The sequence below is a fragment of the Symphalangus syndactylus genome, chromosome 24, assembly GCF_028878055.3.
Source record: "Symphalangus syndactylus isolate Jambi chromosome 24, NHGRI_mSymSyn1-v2.1_pri, whole genome shotgun sequence".
In the NCBI taxonomy this organism is placed as follows: Eukaryota; Metazoa; Chordata; class Mammalia; order Primates; family Hylobatidae; genus Symphalangus; species Symphalangus syndactylus.
Genome location: NC_072446.2, coordinates 50954728 through 50974574, shown reverse-complemented (window position 1 = coordinate 50974574; position 19847 = coordinate 50954728). Strand labels below are relative to the sequence as shown.

At 48.7% G+C, this 19847-nt stretch overlaps 1 protein-coding gene across 3 annotated transcripts in view; it reads left to right on the top strand.

Annotated features, from left to right (window-relative positions):
- The first annotated feature begins 3508 nt into the window (after positions 1–3508).
- PYGB (glycogen phosphorylase B) overlaps positions 3509–19847 on the top strand; it is a 66604-nt gene continuing 50265 nt past the window's right edge. Inside the window, exons 1-2 of one of the 3 annotated variants that reach the window (XM_055265612.2) lie at positions 3509–3897; positions 17803–17904. In XM_055265612.2, the coding sequence (XP_055121587.2) occupies positions 3655–3897; positions 17803–17904 (345 nt within the window). In that variant the 5' untranslated portion in view covers positions 3509–3654. The remainder of the gene's footprint in view (positions 3898–17802; positions 17905–19847) is intronic. The other 2 variants (XM_055265611.2, XM_063633862.1) reach the window with 2 other exon arrangements.

The window sequence follows — 19847 nt, the reverse complement described above, 5'->3', positions numbered from 1 at the left end:
ACTGCTCTGATCCAGATTGCCAGAACAATCCTTTCTCTTAGAAAGGCAAACCTGCTTTTCAGCTTTATATAAAATAAAAGCATAGCCGAATTTCTTTCCATTTTGCCTGTTCTGAAGCCTGGCAGTTTTGTTGCTAAAATGGAAGATGAAGCTGAATCCAACTCTTGGTTATTTACAGAAGGAAAAACATCTTTTCCCTGGCCCATGTTAGGGTCTCCAGCTAGGGGGCCTCTAATTACACCAGCCAAAGACAATTCAATCAGGCAAGAAAAAAACAAGTTTATTGGCATGTGCATTGCACTTACATGTGGCAGTACCTGGCATGAATAACCCAAAGTGTGGTCAGAACTTGGGTTCATCTATCATCTTAGGCTGCCATAAAGGAAAAGGTCTGGAGCTTCTGGGCAGGGGAGGCATGTTATGGGAAGGTGTCTTGGTCTATTTGTGCTGCTGTAACACAATGCCACGGACTGTGTAATGTATAAAGAAAAGTGGCTTACCTGGCTCATGGTTCTGAAGACTGGGAAGTCCAAGAGCATGGCATTGGCATCTGGTGAGGGCCTTTATGCTACATTGTCCCATGGAAGGAGGGCGGAAGTGCAAGAGAGGGTGAAAGAGACAGAACAAGAGAGGGCCAAACTCATTTTTATAACAACACACTCCCACAATGGCATTACTCTACCCTTGAGGGTGGAGGCCTCATGGCCTAATCACCTCTGAACAGTCCTACCTCTTACACAATGGCAATTACATTTCAACATGAGTTTTGGAGGGTATATTCAAACCTCAGCAGAAGGTGCCCAGGAAAAGTATGGTAAACAAGGGTTGTTTAGGAAGGTTTGTTATGCAGACTTAAGTCAGTATCTTCTTCCACTGATAAGAGTTGTTATAAGATATCCTCTTCCTTGCATGGAAGAGGGAGACGTGGAAATTTCCTTTATAATAAATGTGAATATTTTTACAAAATGAAAACGGTTTTTAGAGTCTTTCCTGTGGTCTGCTGGTTCTCAATCGCCTTTAACTCAACATAATCCACATGCGAAAAGGCATATTTTGGGGTGATGTATCCCAGTGCCCCTCAGATGCCTCTTTTATGAACTGTCCAAGTGGATGCCCACCTCAGGACCTTTGCATTTGCTATTCCCCCAGATTCATTCATGCCTTTTTTTTTTTTTTTTTTGAGACGGTGTCTCGCTCTGTCGCCCAGGCTGGAGTGCAGTGGCGCAATCTCGGCTCACTGCAAGCTCCGCCTCCTGGGTTCACGCCATTCTCCTGCCTCAGCCTCTCCGAGTAGCTGGGACTACAGGCGCCCGCCACCACGCCCGGCTAATTTTTTGTATTTTTAGTAGAGACGGGGTTTTACCGTGGTCTCGATCTCCTGACCTCGTGATCCGCCCGCCTCGGCCTCCCAAAATGCTCGGATTACAAGCGTGAGCCACCGCGCCCGGCTAGTTTTTCTTACTAAAACTTACTCCAATTATAACACAAATATTGTGGAAAAAACAGGAAATACAAAATGTATGGAGAAAATAAGGAAACCCCCCTAATAATTCTTCCATTCAGAAATAACCAGTGTTTAGGTTTGGATATACACCTGTGCTTCTAAAACAGTAGTCCCTAGCCACATGTGGTTATTTAATTTAAATTTAAATTGACTAAATGAAAGTAATATTTAGATCATTACTGTCATTTCTGCATTACATGCTTATTTTTGTCTTTCATTTATCAGTATTGTGTCATCGATCACACCTTCCTAGCTAGCTATTAAAATAGTCATTCCTTTTAGCAGCACAATGGTTTATGATGTTAACTTTGAGCATAGATACATTGTTCTGGGCTTGTGCAGTGGAGCAGGGCTTGGCTGGGGTGAACCTTGGCTGTTTCCCTTATTAGCTGTGTGGGCTTAGGGAAGAGTTTTCTCTGTGGCTCACCTTCTCCATTGTCAAGCGGGGGTAATAGCAGGCTATTTGCAGGGATCAGGAGTTAATACGTGTACACTGGAAGTAACGATCAGTAAGTGTCAGCGCCTCCATTCTTTGCCAGGTGTGCACCACAGCTGGGGGATTAACCTTTACCACACCACAGCAGAAAACATATTTGCATAACTTGCATTTTGTCTTTCGAAGCTTTCCTTGAACTCTGTTCCCCAGAGTGGTAGAAGTGGTCATAGGGCACTATCATTTTTATGACTTCTGAATTGCCAGATCACCCTCAGGGAGATTGCATCAGTGTTCGGAGCTTGCAGCCAAGCTCGACCCCACAGCCCTGCCATCTGTGCCCGAAGTTCGATCTTGCTGGCTCCAGAATCCCTAGGATATAGTGCAGAAGTGAATCCCGAGCTGGAGCTGGGTGGGCTGCGGGGTCATTCCAGATTGATTAACCTCCGACCTCTGAAGTCTGCAGCTGGAAGGGGCTCCAGGTAGGAAGACAACTTAAAAGCATCACACCAGGAAACCTACTGCACCTGGACTTTTATGACATCTCCTGCGGCCAATTTTTACCTCCATGAAATTCAGCAACCTTTGCAGCCCCTTCAGCCCAAGACCACCAGGAGCAAACCTGTGGTCCCACAAAATCGTGTGTACTGACCCACTGCAATGAGGGAGAGCCTCCCAAGAACGAAGGGAAAGACAGGGTTCTTATGGGATTGGGGGAAGGCAGAGTTTAGGTGACCTTTACATGAAGCAGGGTTCCCACAGGCTGAGGCCAGCAAGACTGTGTTCAGCGGGGCCAAGTGTGGGAAGCTGTGTGCAGACGCCCCCTATCTGGAGCTGCAGCCTGGATTGGGATGGCGGAGGCTAAGTCTCGGTTAGTGGCTGAGCTCCCCGGCCAGACGGGCATGTTTCCTTCTCCCTGCTGTGATCTCAAAGCGGACAGCGTCTGCCGGGGGGTTTCGGGAACAGGGTTTCTCCGAGGGATAGGGGGCTGCGGTCCCTCCGAGGCGGGGTCGTGGTGGCACTTGGCTGTGGCTGCCTCGCGCCCTCGGGAACGGGCGTCTCCAGCTCGCTGGCAGCTGGTTTTCTCCACGTCTGTCATCGGCCTGGACTGGCAAGCAAATAAGCTAGTATTTTCAGAGACGCCCTGCCCCCGACAGAGAAGACCGGGCCCAGCAGGCGTTGGTGGATGCCTTTCAAGTTGTAATCAGTTTCTCCGAACGTGTACCAGGTCTCGGCCACATCCCGGGCCCAGCGCGCTCCCGCGGGGCACCTGGTAACCCGGTGCAGGGCGGGAGGGCCGGTCCCAGGAACCCCAGAGGGCCGGAGAGCAGGGCCCCCTTCCCGCACCGCCCCCGGGCTGGCAGGAGCGGCCAGGACGGCACGCTCGGAGGCCCCGGGTCCCTTGCCCCCTCCAGTCGCTCCCACTTTCTGCCAGGCTTGCCCAACGAGGGGGCAAACCCCACTCGCAAGTGGCGTGAACAGGTCGCTGCCGCCTCGAACTACCCCAGCGAACTCAGCTATGAGCCTGGACGCCCGCCCCGCCCTCCGGAGGCCCTGCCCCGCCCGTCGGAGGCCCCGCCCCGGCGCAGCGCGCAGGCGCGGCCGGTCCCGCCTGCAAAGCCGCAGTGCCGGGCGCCAGAGCGGCTGCACCATACCGGCGGTCGCGTGTTTAGCCGCTTTCCTCCTGCATCTCTTTTCCTCCGCCTCGGCCGACGCGATGGCGAAGCCGCTGACGGACAGCGAGAAGCGGAAGCAGATCAGCGTGCGCGGCCTGGCGGGGCTAGGCGACGTGGCCGAGGTGCGGAAGAGCTTCAACCGGCACTTGCACTTCACGCTGGTCAAGGACCGCAATGTGGCCACGCCCCGCGACTACTTCTTCGCGCTGGCGCACACGGTGCGCGACCACCTGGTGGGCCGCTGGATCCGCACGCAGCAGCACTACTACGAGCGTGACCCTAAGGTGAGGCGCTGCCCCGCCCTGTGCGCCCGGGCCCGCTGAGAGGGCGCCCGTCCCGGAGCCGCGCCAGCGGGGGGATCTCTCTTCGGGGCGGCCCGCCGGGCGTTACCCGCGCCCCTCGCCGGCCGGCCGGCCGGCCGGCGGCCAGGCACAGCCGACTGGGGAGTCGTCTGGAAGCCGCGGTCGGCGGGGGCCGGGCGTCCCCTGCGCAGGGCCGCGGCCACACGTCCGCTCCACTGGGAGCCCGCGCCTGGCGGGGTCTGCCGTCCGCCGCAGATGATGCTGAGCCCGGGAGCCTGGCGGACGTTCCCGGTCTCTTTCTGGCCGTGCGCTTCGGCGCTGGCTGCAGAGCCCGTGCTCCCCGCCCCTGCCTCCAGCCACCCTTTGTTTTCCTGCAGCAGCCTGTGGGAGAAAATGGGACTGGAACCAGGCCTGGGCAGCCTTGTGGGTTGGAAGGGGGTGAGCTCGGTAATCTGCAGGGAATTGTGAGACTTTTTTTGTGTACGCTGCTTAGAAGAAAATCACTGAAGATGCCTGCTTCACGCAGGAGGGGTACGAAGCTCAGAGATGGAGATGGAGCCCTCGAAGAAGGCTCTGTCTCAGAGGTTCCTACACCTCCCTTGGAGAAATTTACTTGGGTTAAAGTTCACAGAGATTGTGTTACTAATTGTTACGTTCTATATCTTGCAAAAATTTGTTTTAGTAGTGAAACGTTAAAGTCACTGATTGTCCCCGTTACTCTTAACCATGTTAACTATGGGCCTGTGTTCTTGCTGTTTTTTTGGTATTCCTAAATATACATACACATTTTTAAAAAATATAATGCACATACAGTTTTTTAGATTTTCTGTTTCATTCGTAAACATTTGTAACTTTTTCACTGATAAACAGCTTTGCAGGTCAATGGATAGGATGGTAGTTTTCAGTTTGATAGGTACATGGTAGTCTTGCACAGCCCCCTGTTGCCAGTTTTTTGTTGTTGTCGTTTGTTTTTAAACTCTTGACCATGGAGAATTGTCTTTCTACTACACTAACGTAGAGGGAGAACTGGTGAGGAAAAGACACACTTCCAGACCTGAAGCCACTTGGCAAAGATTTTACTTGCAGTGTACACCTAGGCACTGAGCACTTGCTTTATGGATGGAATTTTAGAATATTTTTGTAGGGCATTAAGATATGTTTAATACAGTAATTGCTAAGAGATTGACTGCTTTTCCAAACCTATTCTGGGACATTCTTTTTTCTAAAATAGAGATGGTAAAAAGGACAGATTTGTTAGAATACCAACTGGGCCTCTTCATATTTGGTATGCAAAACGTAGAAAGAAGTGGCAACGAATGGCCAAAACAGGTTATAACAAGGGCTTGGGATAACTTTGCCAAGAAAAGCAGCCAAGAAGCAGTGGCTCCCCCAGAATTCCCTGCTGTTGGGAGAGTTCTGATGCACAGCACCATTTTTTTTTTTTTTTTTTTTTTTTTTTAAATTCTGAGTCTTTCCCTGTAGCCTGGAGCTAGAGTGCAGTGGCGCGATCTCGGCTCACTGCAACCTCCCTCCCGGGTTCAAGCAATTCTCCTGCCTTAGCCTCCCGAGTAGCTGGGATTACAGGGGCCTACCACTACCCCCGGCTAATTTTTTGTATCTTTAGTAGAGATGGGGTTTCACCATGTTGGCCAGGCTGGTCTCAAACCCCTGACCTTGTGATCCGCCCACCTCGGCCTCCTAAAGTGCAGGAGTTACAGGCGTGAGCCAACGCACCCGACCCGCAACATCATTTTTATTGTCTAAGTGGCGTATGGCAAGGACATAGCTCTGCCTTCACATTCAAGAGCATTTCCTTGGAGCTAGACCAGGACTCGGCTTTACACCTTAGGGTGCCCATTGGAGTATTTATGTATAATCAGATCCTGGAGAGGCCAGCAATGGGCTCAGGGATTACGGAAATGACCTTCATGAACAAGATAGTCCCTGCAACAAAACAGGTTTTCTGATCCTCTGTGAGATCTCTTTTGATTGTCTACTGTGGTGGCTCTGGGTGGAAACCTTTCTCTTAAACCACACAGTCTGTAAGTCGTAAAGTTGTAAACTTTTAGATCTCACAGTCTGTAAATAAGCTGTGTGCCTATTCTGAATAGGAAGGACATGGAAAATTGGGATTTAAGTGCTTCTTTCGCTAATTCATGATGAAAATAAGCTTGCCATCCTTTCTCTGGAAAAGTTATATGCTTGCTGGTGATGGACCAGCAACCAGTCCCACCGGAGCCAATGAGAGGAGGTGTGCTCCCAAGAAAATAACTGCTGTGCCTCCCTCTCAGCCAGAAATGACCTCAGACATTCACCGGCACACTGCAGACTGTGGTAATGTGACACTCTAGAGCTCCTAAATAGAATGCTTTTATTGTTATTTTTGTCTTTTTAAAAATTATGCAAGTCCTGAAGGAAAAATTATTACTGGAGGAAAAATTAGAAAATATAGATAAGCCAGAAGGAAAAAAATTAACTGTAATCCTGTAACCCACTTCTATCACCCACTTTGTAAATACTATAAATATTTTGTGTTCTACATTGTTTTTTCTGTATTGGCAGAAACTTGTTTTTAATACATAAAATAGCATTATACTGAACCTATTGTTTCATAACTCTTAGCACTTTATTTGTGGTACATAGCAGAAAGAGTAGAAGTTGGGGTGTTCAGAGGAAGATTTGTCAAGCTTTGCCATGCTTGGCAAATCAGCACGTCAAAACATCTGGCTAACATGGAGAGCTTTGTGCTTGGCAAGAGGTGGCGGTTGGTCATGAAGACGTTTAATGGATTCTCTGAAGTGGTGGCAAGGTGGCGAGAAGAGTCCAACCTGAAACTGCAGAGCCTGGGATTGCACTGCATGGAGAAGAAAGGGTGTGCGTGATTCCACGCTCCTTTTCATCCTGGCCTTTCCATTCGGTCTGTGCAACTGTGGGCATGGATGGATTTCTTTGCCATTCTTGGCCTCAGTTTTCTCATCTTTAAAATGAGGGGAATCAAGCTGGTGATGTGTTTCCGAAGTCTGTTGCCATTCTGAAATGTTAGAGTTAAAACTTTTCCATTTCATATTGAATTGACATTCCATCTCCATCCAGAGATAATTTGAGGATGCTTATGCTAGATGCAGCATAAAAGGTTCACATTAGAAGGCCTCAGAGTGAGGGTTGGGGTGGGACAGTGAGGGTCAGGACACAAAACACAGACCAGGATCCTGGCAATGAAAGCAACCCATGCCCAGTTATGAGAGTCATGGGATCCCTTCTATAACATCCTGAAAGGACAGGTGCACGGTTTATTCTGTGGGCCTTTGTGAAGCAGTGTTGTTGATGTGCTGAGCCACTGACCTGCAGCACCCCTGCAGTAGATGTAACAATCAGTTTTTGAGACTCTTCCCGTAAGCTCCTGGCATGACTACAACACAGATTAAGGAAAAGCAGCTCTACCTTGGGGCCCACACTGCTGTCCTAAATATTCCTAATAAGATGAACACAGTGAAATACAATTAATCTTTTGGTTTGGCTGGACCCAGGAGTTAAAGAAAGATGATCTAGAGAAGTGTTTTGCAGACCCTGCTGCTCTATGATCCCCACTTCTGGGATTTGTTTTAATTAGTCAGTTGTGGTACCAGCCTCTGGAATCCTAACACTCCCAATTTTTCTGATGTATTTGCACTTTTATGTGTGAAGTTGAGCTTGCATCTCCTGGGCAGGCTTCCTTGACAGCAGATCGCTCAGTCCTTTTCTCCAGCCAGTAGCTGATGGTGGGTGCTGTTTTGTGTTGCTGACAGCTAGCCACTCGGAAGGTAGGCCCCAGCTGTCATTTTAGCAGATGGAGAACCCTACAGTGTGTGCCTTCATTTTCTGCAGAAGACAGCCTGGCCTCTGCCCTTGCAGGCTGTGGTGACTGGTTTTATGTGTCAACTTGGCTGTTATGCCTAGATAGTAACGTGGATATCCCTCTGTGGAGGTGGGGGGTGGTGTTTCCCACACTGACCGAGCGTCTTACGATTCAGTTCCCTTCTGATGCTGTCTACCTGGATATAGCCTCAGATCCCACAGGCTAAAGGCACAGTCCCACAAGACTTCTCCACCCCAGATGTCAGTTGCACATCAGGGCCTCCCTTCTGACCTCTGAGCGACAGCCTCCTCGGGTTTGATGATTTGCCAGAATGGCTCATGAAACTCAGGGAAACACTTCACTTGAGTTTACCAGTTAATTATAAAGAATACAACCCAGGAACAGCCAGATAGAAGGTATGCAGAGGGCAGGTCTGAGGGAGGGTGCAGGGGCTTCCATTCCCTCTGCAGGTGCCACTGTCCCAGCACCTCCAGGATTCACTGAACTGGAAGGAAGCTCTTCCATCCCCTTCAGTTGGGGATTTTATGGAGGCCCCAGTTACCTAGTGTGATCATTGGTCATTGGTGATGAGCTCAGCCTTTAGCCCCTCTCCCTTCACTGGAGGTTGGGGGTGGCAGGAGGGGTGGGCCTGAAACTTCCAACCCTCTAATTACAGAGCTGGTTCCCCTGGCAGCCAGCCTCTGCCCTTAGGGGCTTGCCAAAAGTCACCTTTTGGTGACCACATCAGGCCTGGTTGAAAGGGACTTGTTATGAATAACAAAAGACACTTCTTTCATTTTTATCGCTCTTATCACTTAGGAAATTACAAGAGTGTTAGGAGCACTGGCCAGGAACAAATAAGTATATCTCATTACCTCACAGTTTCACAGCCTCCCATGGGGGAAGGCCTTGCAGAACAAACCCTGCCACCAGCTACCTTGCACCGGAGATGCAGCTTGCCTGGGTCTCCAGCCTGCTGGCCCACCCCGCCCTGCAGGTTGTGGCCTTGCACTTCCAGAGTCACTTGAGCCAATTTCTTAAATCTGTCTCTCTCTACACATACCTTACTGTTAGTTCTGTGTCTCTGGAGAACCCTGACTAATCCACAGGGGCCTTGGTGGCTTTATAAAATATGGCCGGGCGTGGTGACTCACACCTGTAATCCCAGCACTTTGGGAGGCTGAGGCGGGTGGATCACCTGAGGTCAAAAGTTCAAGACCAGCCTGACCAATATGGTGAAACCTGGTCTCTACTAAAAACACAAAAATTAGCCAGGCGTGGTGGTGGACGTCTGTAGTCCCAGCTACTCAGGAGGCTGAGACAGGAGAATTGCTTGAACCAGGGAGGCGGAGGTTGCAGTGAGCCAAGACTGCGCCATTGCACTCTAGCCTGGGCAACTCTGCCAAAATAAAATAAAATAAAATAAGGTAACCGACCTCACCTCCACATCTCAGCCATATTTCCTTTTAAACTTTATGTGATTTCAGACCCTTAAAAAGTTGCAAGAATAATACAAAGATTTCTTGTAATTCCTGTATACCCTTCATCCGGATTCCCCAGATGTTAAACATTGTAACACACTTGTTAGGTCATTTTGTCGCTGTAAGTTCATTTTTCTCCGAATCATTTGAAAGTAAGTACCAGCCTGACCAACAAGGTGAGACTCCATCTTTACTAAAAATACAAAAATTAGCCAGATGTGGTGGTGGGCACCTGCAGTCCCAGGTACTTGGGGGAGTGAGGCAGGAGGATTGCTTGAACCTGGGAGGAGGAGGTTGCAGTGAGCCGAGATCACGCCACTGCGTTCCATCCTGGGCAACGGAGCCAGACTCTGTCTCAAAAAAAAAAAAAAAAAACTGAGTTGTAGCTTTGTTGCCCTTTCACCCCCAAAAACGGCAGTGAGTACTCCGGAAAAACAGGGAAGTTCTCCTATACACCCACAGTAGAGCAGTTAAACTCTGGACATTTTCATCAACACAGTGCTGTCTGCAAATCTTTTCAGTGTCACCAGCTGTCCTGCTTAATAAATACAAATAAAATGCAATAATACAATTGTAAAAAAAATACAAATAAATAATTGGGAGAACTTTAGAAGTCTTTTCAGATTGTCTTTTTATTATTATTATTATTATTTTTTTTTTTTTTTTTTTTTTGAGACGGAGTCTTGCTCTGTCGCCCAGGCTGGAGTGCAGTGGCGCAATCTCGGCTCACTGTAAGCTCCGCCTCCCGGGTTCACGCCATTCTCCTGCCTCAGCCTCTCCGAGTAGCTGGGACTACAGGCGCCCGCCACCACGCCCGGCTAATTTTTTGTATTTTTAGTAGAGACGGGATTTCACCGTGGTCTCGATCTCCTGACCTTGTGATCTGCCCGCCTTGGCCTTCCAAAGTGCTGGGATTACAAGCGTGAGCCACCGCACCCGGCCTTTTTTATTATTATTAAACGGATGAAAGCTTTAAGCCATTTGGAAATTGACAGCATCCTAAGACATGCAGCAAATAACCGCAGGAGATAGGAGCTGTCTTTCTCTCAACCATGCAGAATGGCGTTCTTAGGATACCGTGAAGGGAAGAAAAATGAACACAGATTTAGAAAGGTAATTGGACAGTAAGAGAAGTTTGGTTAACAGTGTCTTCAACAGTATCTTGAGTAGGAATGACATGTAATTTTAGGTATAGCTAAGTGGCATTTCTCGGCCTGCAAACAGTTAAAATGAAAGATTAGTGTTTAAAAACGATGACTGGTAGCTCACTAGTTATAAATATAGTTTGACACGGTCCAGATCACTTAGTGTAAGTTGATTAGGCTCTGTCAGTGACAAGGAGAAGGCTCCCATCGCTTTCTGGCTCTGGATTAGTACTGAGTAGACTTTTTGTGGAGCATAATTGCATAGAAGGCAGGAGACAGTGACTTGTGGCAATGTGTGTCATGGAGTGTAGAAGGAATTTGTTTACTGCAGAACCAAGTGATCTCTTAAGATCCCCATAAGTTCTGAAGTTCTATAATTCTTTTACATTTGACATTTTCAAAATTGAGCAAACAGACCTGTGTTCGAGTCGTAGGTACTGGAGTGAGAAGGAAATCCACAATCCATGTTGAGAAGCCTGCCCACTCTTCATGGGAAGCCAAGTTTCCCTGGCACTTAATTCATTAAGAAAGTACTGTGTGACTTCACAGGCTGGGAGCTTGAGAGATGTGCTAGCTAATCCTCATGTCCTTACAGCAGATACAGTAGTGGATTATCAGATTGCTCTGTGAGCAACTCCCCAGAAGCCCCCACAGACACGGTGGAGTGGACACTGTGACACTGTCAAGGAAACCGAAGACCAACCTCAGCGTCTGGCGGGTGGGAGGCCCCTCAACATCTCTCCTCCCACAGGACCTCGGTTTTCCTGGATGGTATCTGAGACTGCTCAGCTCACCAGCAGGAGCCAGCAGGTCCAGCCCAGGGAGGTGGCGCCTTTGTGTCTGGAGGGGCTGGAAGCCCCCGCTCCAAGGCCTGGCTGGTGGAACGTGGTGCCCACTGGCCTCTGGCTGGCTCAGTGGCCCGTGTCCCTGTGTCTTATCAGGGCCAGCTCTGTCCACCACGCCTGGGTGGCAGGGAGGGACAGTCTGCCCTGTGAGTCACTCTGTGCCCATGTAGGAATCAGTAGAGGGTGGCTGGTCTGAGGCATGCTGGCACCGATAGAATCGAATACACAAAAGGAGAGTTGCTGTGCTTTCTTGGGGACAGGAGGACCAGTTTCAGACCAGATCTGCCTGCAGAATGAGGCTCTTCATCTTGGTGAAAGCAGCCGCCCAACTATTTTTTTTTTTTTTTGAGGTGGAGTTTCGCTCTTGTTGCCCAGGCTGGAGTGCAGTGGCACGATCTCTGCTCACTGCAACCTCCGCCTCCCGGGTTCAGGCGATTCTCCTGCCTCAGCCTTCCGTATAGCTGGGATTACAGGTGTGCACCACCACGCCCAGCTAGTTTTTGTATTTTTAGTAGAGATGGGGTTTCACCATGTTGGCCAGGCTGGTCTTGAGCTCCTGACCTCAAGTGATGTACCTGCCTCAGCCTCCCAAAGTGCTGGGATTATAGGCGTGAGCCACCATACCTGGCTCCAACTCTTTCTTTTGTTTCCCTGAATGTTGGGAAAATTCTTTCTTTTTCCACCAGAGTATTCAGACACTAATGTTAAACGAAGACTCTAGTTAAAAATCCCTTCAGAAAAGGGAGAAAAAATTGGTGGTCTCCGCAGGCCCAATTCTGTGAATCTCTGTAAAGAGCAAAATGAGGCTCTGTCGGTTGGTGTTACACTCTCTTTTCAGAGTCTGTTAACTCCTAAGATATTTTTAGATGATTGGTATGTTGTGTACTGTTTGTGTTGATCATATTTTCGTCTATTTTTGAGCTTTATGTTTTTCTATTATTTGCCTGATTGTGTAGGCTTTGCATGCAATACATAAACTCTATTAAAAAAAAAGTGGGGGGCCTGGCTTGAACTCAGGAGGCAGAGGTTGCAGTGAGTCAAGATTGCACCATTGCCTTCCAGCCTGGGCAACAGAGCAAAACTCCGTCTCAAAAAAAAAAAAAAAAAAACAAAAACAAAAAACAGGCTGGCTTTAGGCTACTTAACACTTGTTATGTCATATTGCAAGAAGGGACCATGGTGGAAAAATCAATGGCCCAGTTCAATCCCAGGCGGCAGGGCCTCGTTAGAGCAGAGCTGCTGAGCAGGGAGGTTAAGGGATCCTGTTGGCGTTTTCAGGCTGAAGCAGGTGAGTCCAGTTCTCCAACCAGTGCTCCCTGAGCAGGGAAGCCCACGGTTGCACAGGAGGAGCCAGAGGGGAGTGAGTGGAAAGAGGCTGTCCTGCAGCAGCAGGATTTGGGGTCATGGAAGAGCTAGGTCCCTAGGCTGTTGCTTGGACAAAGCCTATGCCTTTACATGGTTTTTTTCAGAGCTGCCACCTGCCAACGTACTAGGCTCTGCATTTCTCCTTGAAAAGTCTGGTATGGTGAGGGGAACCAGCCTTGCCTGAGTCTAAGCCTAGCCCTGTGCGAGCCCACAGGTGAATGTGGTCCTCTCAGAGGCTGAGTGACTTGCCCAGGTCACCCAGCTAGCCAGGGCAGGGAGCTGGGATGGGACCCCAGCCTCTACCATTCAAGTCTGCATTTTCTTGGCCAGCTCCTCCAGCACGTCTCTTTCAGTTTCATGGTTTTCACTCTGAACCATGTTAAGGTAAAAGCAAAATAGACACATGTCAGTAAATGATGAAAGTTCTTAAATTGAAACAAGTTGCAGAAAAACCTCAAAGCAACAAAACACGTTGCAGTCCCCAAGGACAGAGCCTGTGGCAGGGCAGGCTCTGGGCAGTGCCTTGGGGGCTGTGCTTCAGCAGGAGGCTGCAGAACGCTCGAGATCTGCCTGCAACCTGGACAGTTGGAGACGCACAGGCTTCGAGTCTAGGCCCAGCACTTCCTGCGTCAGTCCTGCCCCTTACAAACGAGATCATCAAGCTCTTGGGACATAACTGGTAAACTTTTTCCCCACAGTAGAAAAGTTCTAAGTAGAAGTTAGGAACTTTTGCAGAGAGAGCAAACTACAACCTAAAAATACACATTTTAGCCAGGTGTGGTGGCGTGCACCTGTAGTGCCAGCTGCTTGGGAGACTGAGACGCGAGATCACTTGAGGCCAGGAGTTTGCGGCCAGCCTGGGCAACATAGTGAGACCGTCATCTCTTAAAAAAAAAATACACATTTTTAGTTAAAGGCAAAGTAAAAACATTCTGGTCATGTTCCTGGCCTGTCAGCTTTTTATAAAACCTCTTGTTAATACTTGACCCACAGTATTTTCTCAGACAGCCGGGGTCTAGTTGGGCTCAGTATGATTTCACACTGGTTAATAAACCTATGCCTGGACAGTGCCTGTGGCTTCCTCTGCTGGGCGGGGGGGGAGGCAGGTGCTATGGAAACCCCATAGAATATTAAGTTCGTTCAAATGTAGTGTAAATAAAGTCCAGCATGATGAAAGTCCGCCAGAGGCCTGGCTGTGAGTGACAGCAGCAGTAGTCGTACTTATAGCGGCTATGAGGACTCATTAATTATGCTGCTGTAATTTCTTGTGACTTAAAGGACTTTGGAATTTGTACAGTAATGTAGAAACCTATATTCAAATGATCAAAAAAGTAAAAACAGGCCATTTAAGACAGAGCTATGATTTGTGTGTGTGTGTTCTTTTCATTTGTAGATTTAGATATTTATAGAGTATTCTTAAATTATGTATTAAAAACTTTATGGGCCAGGAGTGCTGGCTCACGCCTGTAATCTCAGCACTGTGGGAGGCTGAGGCGGGTAGGTCACCTGAGGTCAGGAGATTGAGACCAGCCTGGCTAACATGGTGAAACCCTGTCTCTACTAAAAATACAAAAATAGTTGGCATGGTGGTGCATGCGCCTTTGTTCCCAGTACTTGGGAGGCTGAGGCAGGAGAATCACTTGAATCTGGGAGGCAGAGGTTGCAGTGAGCCAGAATTGCACCCCTGCACTCCATCCTGGGCAGCAGAATGAGACCAGGTCTCAAAACAAACAAACCAAAAAACCCTTTATATATATATTTTTTCTTTTTTGTAGTGACAGGGTCTTGCTATGTTGCACAGGCTGGTCTTTCACTGCTGGGCTCAAGTGATCCTTCCACCTTGGCCTCCCTAAGGGTTGCGATTACAGGCCACCACACCTGGCCAAAAATAACTTTAAACGTTTTCTTCAGCCTCTTTTCAGTGAACCTGGTGATGCACACGTTAGGTGTCCTCGGTCTTCCACATCAGTATCTTTCTCCCCAGTCCCTCTCATGCTTCCCCCACTGTGGTTCACTTTTTTCTCGGCCAGGTTTTGTTTTCAGCTTTGCTTTTGTTTTGCATTCAGTGGTACCTTTAGTTCTGTGGTAGTTTTATTTACTTATTTATTTTACTTTCCCATGCTTGGTTGGATCCTCTTGTAACAGTCATTATTTCTTGACTTCCCGGATAAGTCTGTGTTTATGAATTTCATTTGCCCCTGGGTAAATGCTCTGTGCTCTTTGCCCATTGTAGTTTTTTTGTTGTTGTTGTTGTTGTTGTTGTTTTTGAGACGGAGTCTCGCTCTGTCACCCAGGCTGGAGTACAGTGGCGCAATCACTGCAAGCTCCGCCTCCGGGTTCACGCCATTCTCCCGCCTCAGCCTCTCCGAGTAGCTGGGACTACAGGCGCCCGCCACCACGCCTGGCTAATTTTTTTGTATTTTTTAGTAGAGACGGGGTTTCACCGCGGTCTCGATCTCCTGACCTCGTGATCCGCCCGCCTCGGCCTCCCAAAGTGCTGGGATTACAAGCGTGAGCCACCGCGCCCGGCCTGCCCATTGTAGTTTTTTGTTTTTTGCTTTTGAGATAGTCTCACTCTGTCACCCAGGCTGGAGGAGTGCAGTGGTGTGATCTCAGCTCACAGTAACCTCTGCCTCCTAGGCTGAAACGATCCTTCTGCCCCAGCCCCCTGAGTAGCTGGGACTACAGGCTGTACTACCATGCCTGGCTTTTTTTTTTTTTTTTTGGAGACTGAGTGTCGCTCTGTAGCCCAGGCTGGAGTGCAGTGGCACGGTCTCAGCTCACTGCAACGTCTGCCTCCTGGGTTCAAGCAATTCTCCTGCCTCAGCCTCCTGATTAGCTGGGATTACAGGTGCCTGCCACCACCCCCGGCTAATTTTTTGTACTTTCAGTAGAGATGGCATTTCCCCATGTTGGCCAGGCTGGTCTCAAACTCCTGACCTCGTGATCTGCCCACCTCAGCCTCCCAAAGCACTGGGATTACAGGCATGAGCCACTGCGCCTGGCCTTTTTTTTTTTTTTTTGTAGAGATGGCCTTGAACTCCTTGACTCAAGAGATCCTCCCGCTTCAGCCTCCCAAAGTGCTGGAATTACAGGCGCGAGCCACCGTGCCTGGCCTCATCTATTACTTTCTTTGACAAGAGGTATATTGACATAAAATTCAGATACTGTACGTTTCACCCCTTTAAAGCATACAGTTGGATATAATGGTTTCAGGATATTCACAGAGTTGTGCTTCCATCACCACAATCAATTTAAAAACTTTTTTCGTCTGGAACAGAAACCGTAAGCCTTTTGTTATTAACAAACCCCTAATCCCCTACCCTTAGGCAATTACCAATCAATCCCCTTTTGGTTTCTTTAGATATGCCTGTTTTAGACATTTCATATAAATGGATTCATAGAATGTGTGGTCTGTTGTGATTGGCTTCTTCCACTGAGGTGGTGTTTTTGAGGTTCCTTCATGCTGTAGGACATGAAGGATTGACATTTGGGTTTTTTCCACCTTTTGGCTATTATATACAAGTGTTGGAGGGGACATAGGCTTTCATTTCTCTTGGGCACATATATACCTGGGAGTGGACTTGCTGGGCCAAATAGTAACTCTGTGTTTAACTTTTTGAGGAACTGCCAAACTCAAAGTGCTGGAATTAGAGATGTGAACCACTGCGCCTGGCTCATTGCAGCCTTGACCTCCCAGGCTTAAGCAGTCTTCCCACCTCAGCCTCCCTTGTAGCTGGGACCACAGGCATGCACCACCACACCTGGCTAATTTTTAAATTTTTTGCAGAGAGGGGGGTCTCATTTTGCTGCCCAGGTTGGTCTCAAACTCCTGGCCTCAAGCAGTTCCCCCGCCTTGGCCTCCTAAAGTGTATGAGCTGTAGTAATTGTTTAATTAGTTTTATTTTTGGAATGTTCATTGCTAATGAACATTGGATAGCTATATTAATCATGAATAATTAATTAAAAACAATAAAGATAACTGATTTTGTGTTAGCCTTATATTCTGCTACCTTGCTGAATTCATTTAGTAGTTCCAAAAGCCTGAATGTGGCTTAGATTCGTGACAGTTTGTTGATCACTCCTTGTCTTTTATGACCTTATAAATTTGATGACTACTGGTCAGGCATTTTATAGAAAATTCCTCAGTTTGGGTTTGTCCGCTATTTTCTCATGATTACACTGGGGTTATGGGTTTTGGGAAGAACACACAGAAGGAAGTGTCCTCATCACAGCACACCGGGATGCCCATCAACGTGGTCAGCTATCTCCACTGTCAAGTTGCTGCCGTTTCCTTTCTGTGCTCCTCAGCAGGGCGTCGCTACATCCAGCCCACCCTCAAGGTGGCAGACAGGGAAGTAAGCTCCTCCTCCTGGAGTGAAGAATATCAGAAAGTGTTTGGCCCCTGGTTAAAACCACCACAGCAATTAGTAAATATTTCAGGGGAGATGTTGGCTGTGCAAATATCCTGTTAGTCCTTGGAGTTGTGCCCGCTGATCTTAGCATTCAGCCCTGGCTGCTGCAGGCCCATGGGTGGCCATGAGAAGTACTCGGTAGAGAAAGTAGGGCACCTAGAACCCCGCTCAGGGCCCAGGAGGCACTGCATGGGTGGCCATCCTTGCTACAGCACCTCACTGGCATAGAACTGGCTCATGTGGCAACCCCAAGCCAGCCAGCCAGCAGGCATCGGCCAGGAGACTTCTGCTGGGGAACATGGATGCATCCATTCAGCCACCTGTGCCGCGTTCATTGGTGCTTCACATGGGTGCTAGAAGCTGTGCTCAAGGCTTTACATTGAGTACTTGAAGACATGGCCTGTGTTACATCCGTCTTAGAGATATGAAGTAACTTGTCCAAGGGCACATGGCTGGTAAGAGGCTGAGCTAAGTGCAGACCTGGATCTGTCCAGTTCTGGGTGCCTCGTCTGCAACCACCAACCTGCCTTGCCTCCCCACACATCATGGGAAGTTAGTGTGTGTTCATCCAGGGACTCGAGGGTCAGGGAAGAGAAGGCCGTGTTGAAGAGGGGTCTCCTGGGTGGGCTGCTCTGGGGGGCTGTGGTCAGCTGACTGCCTGACAGAGCAAGCCCAGTTTTTGTGCGTGGGGTTGATATAAATTAAATCCCGAGTGGGGGCTTCATGGGTCCTGTCATCTCTGTAACCTTCCTAAAGTGTAGAATGGAATGAGAAATCTTATTCTTTCTTCTGCTTCCTCAGCGCATTTATTATCTTTCCCTGGAATTCTACATGGGTCGCACGCTGCAGAACACGATGGTGAACCTGGGCCTTCAGAATGCCTGCGATGAAGCCATCTATCAGGTACAGGGCCTTGTGGCTGGGCTTCTGGGTGGCCCCTCGTGGTGCTTTGAGGTCTGAAACCATTTTCCCACAGAGGTGAGCCCTGATGTTAAGACTAGCAGCTATCTGGGAATTGGGAGATTTACGGCCTGTTCTCCCCTCCTGGAAGGAATGGGTTGGTGGGGCTGCTTTCTGTTTTTGAGAGTAGAAAGTAAGAATTGAATGGACTGCAAGCATGGGGTTGAATTGGGATGCGAAGGCGTGGAGGTTCTAGAGGCCATCCCACACCCCACCCCACCTCCAGGGCGGATTTAGAGCACTGCACCAGTGGTTGGTATTATTCCATTTTGACTTCATCAAACTGCTAACCCATGTCTGGTTTCCCTCCCTCCACCCCTGAGATGACCTCCGGAGCTTACCCTAGTTGTCTAGTTGTAAAAGCGCTATTTCTCACCTAAAAACAAAACGGCCTTTCCTTGGAAGTTCTTCATTAGCACTTGTTCACTTTGAACTTAATCCTTTCATAGTTCCTTTGTGGTTTTAGAGCAGAGCAGCCATTGGCTTCCTGGTCTGTCTTCGCTTCCCTTCCCAGCTGAGTCTCTAGAGTATAACCTTTTACCTGCGTATAGATGGGTGTCTTCATGGCAGGGCCCCTCCACCTCAGCGCCCTGCCACCGCCTTTGCTTTGCTTGGGTTTGGATGTGTGTGGGAGGAGTGGGGATGTTTTTTTTTTTTTTTTTTTTTTTGAGACGCTCTGTCACCCAGGCTGAAGTGCAGTGGCGCGATCTCTGCTCACTACAAGCTCCGCCTCCCGGGTTCACGCCATTCTCCTGCCTCAGCCTCTCCGAGTAGCTGGGACTACAGGCGCCCGCCACCACGCCCAGCTAATTTTTTGTATTTTTAGTAGAGATGGGGTTTCACTGTGGTCTCGATCTCCTGACCTTGTGATCCGCCCGCCTCGGCCTCCCAAAGTGCTGGGATTACAAGCGTGAGCCACCGTGCCCGGCCTGGAGTGGGGATGTTTTGTTGGGGGCAAATGTCTTGCATGGCTGGGAGGCGGCTCAACATTGCCTGGGGCTCCGTCTCCCCCTGCAGGACGTCATAGCTTTGTCTGTGCACAACAAAATGCAACAAAAACTTCACTCCGCATGTTGGAAATTAGCTAATGGTGCTAAAGGTTACCCTGGCAGGTGACTTGTCATTTACTGTTTACTGAGTGCTAACATTAGGGGATGTCTGTAAGAAGTACAGAACATGCAATATCTTAGTCTTGTCTTTGGATTTTACCATTATAGAATGCATTTTATTTTTTGAAACATTTTATGCAGTTCTTACATATAGTAAACATTTTAGGGAATAGTTTGCATCATAAATATGCAATATGTTTATAATTTTTCTTCACAAAAAAATGAATGTTAATTATAGAAATTTAGAAATTGCAGGCAAGCATGTATCCTTTTAAACTTTGTATACTTGATGGGAGGTTCCAAGATGGCCAAATAGGAACAGCTCCAGTCTACAGCTCTCAGCATGAGCGACGCAGAAGACGGGTGATTTCTGCATTTCCAACTGAGGTACCGAGTTCATCTCACTGGGGCTTGTCGGACAGTGGGTGTAGCCCACCAAGTGTGAGAGCATGAGCTAAAGCAGGGCGAGGCATTGCCTCACCCGGGAAGCTCAAGGGATCAGGGAATTCCCTTTCCTAGCCAAGGGAAGCTGTGACCGATGGCACCTGGAAAATCGGGTCACTCCCACCCTAATACTGCGCTTTTCCAACAGTCTTAGCAAACGGCACACCAGGAAATTATATCCCGTGCCAGGCTCGGAGGGTCCCATGCCCACGGAGCCTCACTCATTGCTAGCACAACAGTCTGAGATTGAAGTGCAAGGCGGCAACGAGGCTTGGGGTGGGGCGTCCGCCATTGCTGAGGCTTGAGTAGGTAAACAGAGCAGCTGGGAAGCTC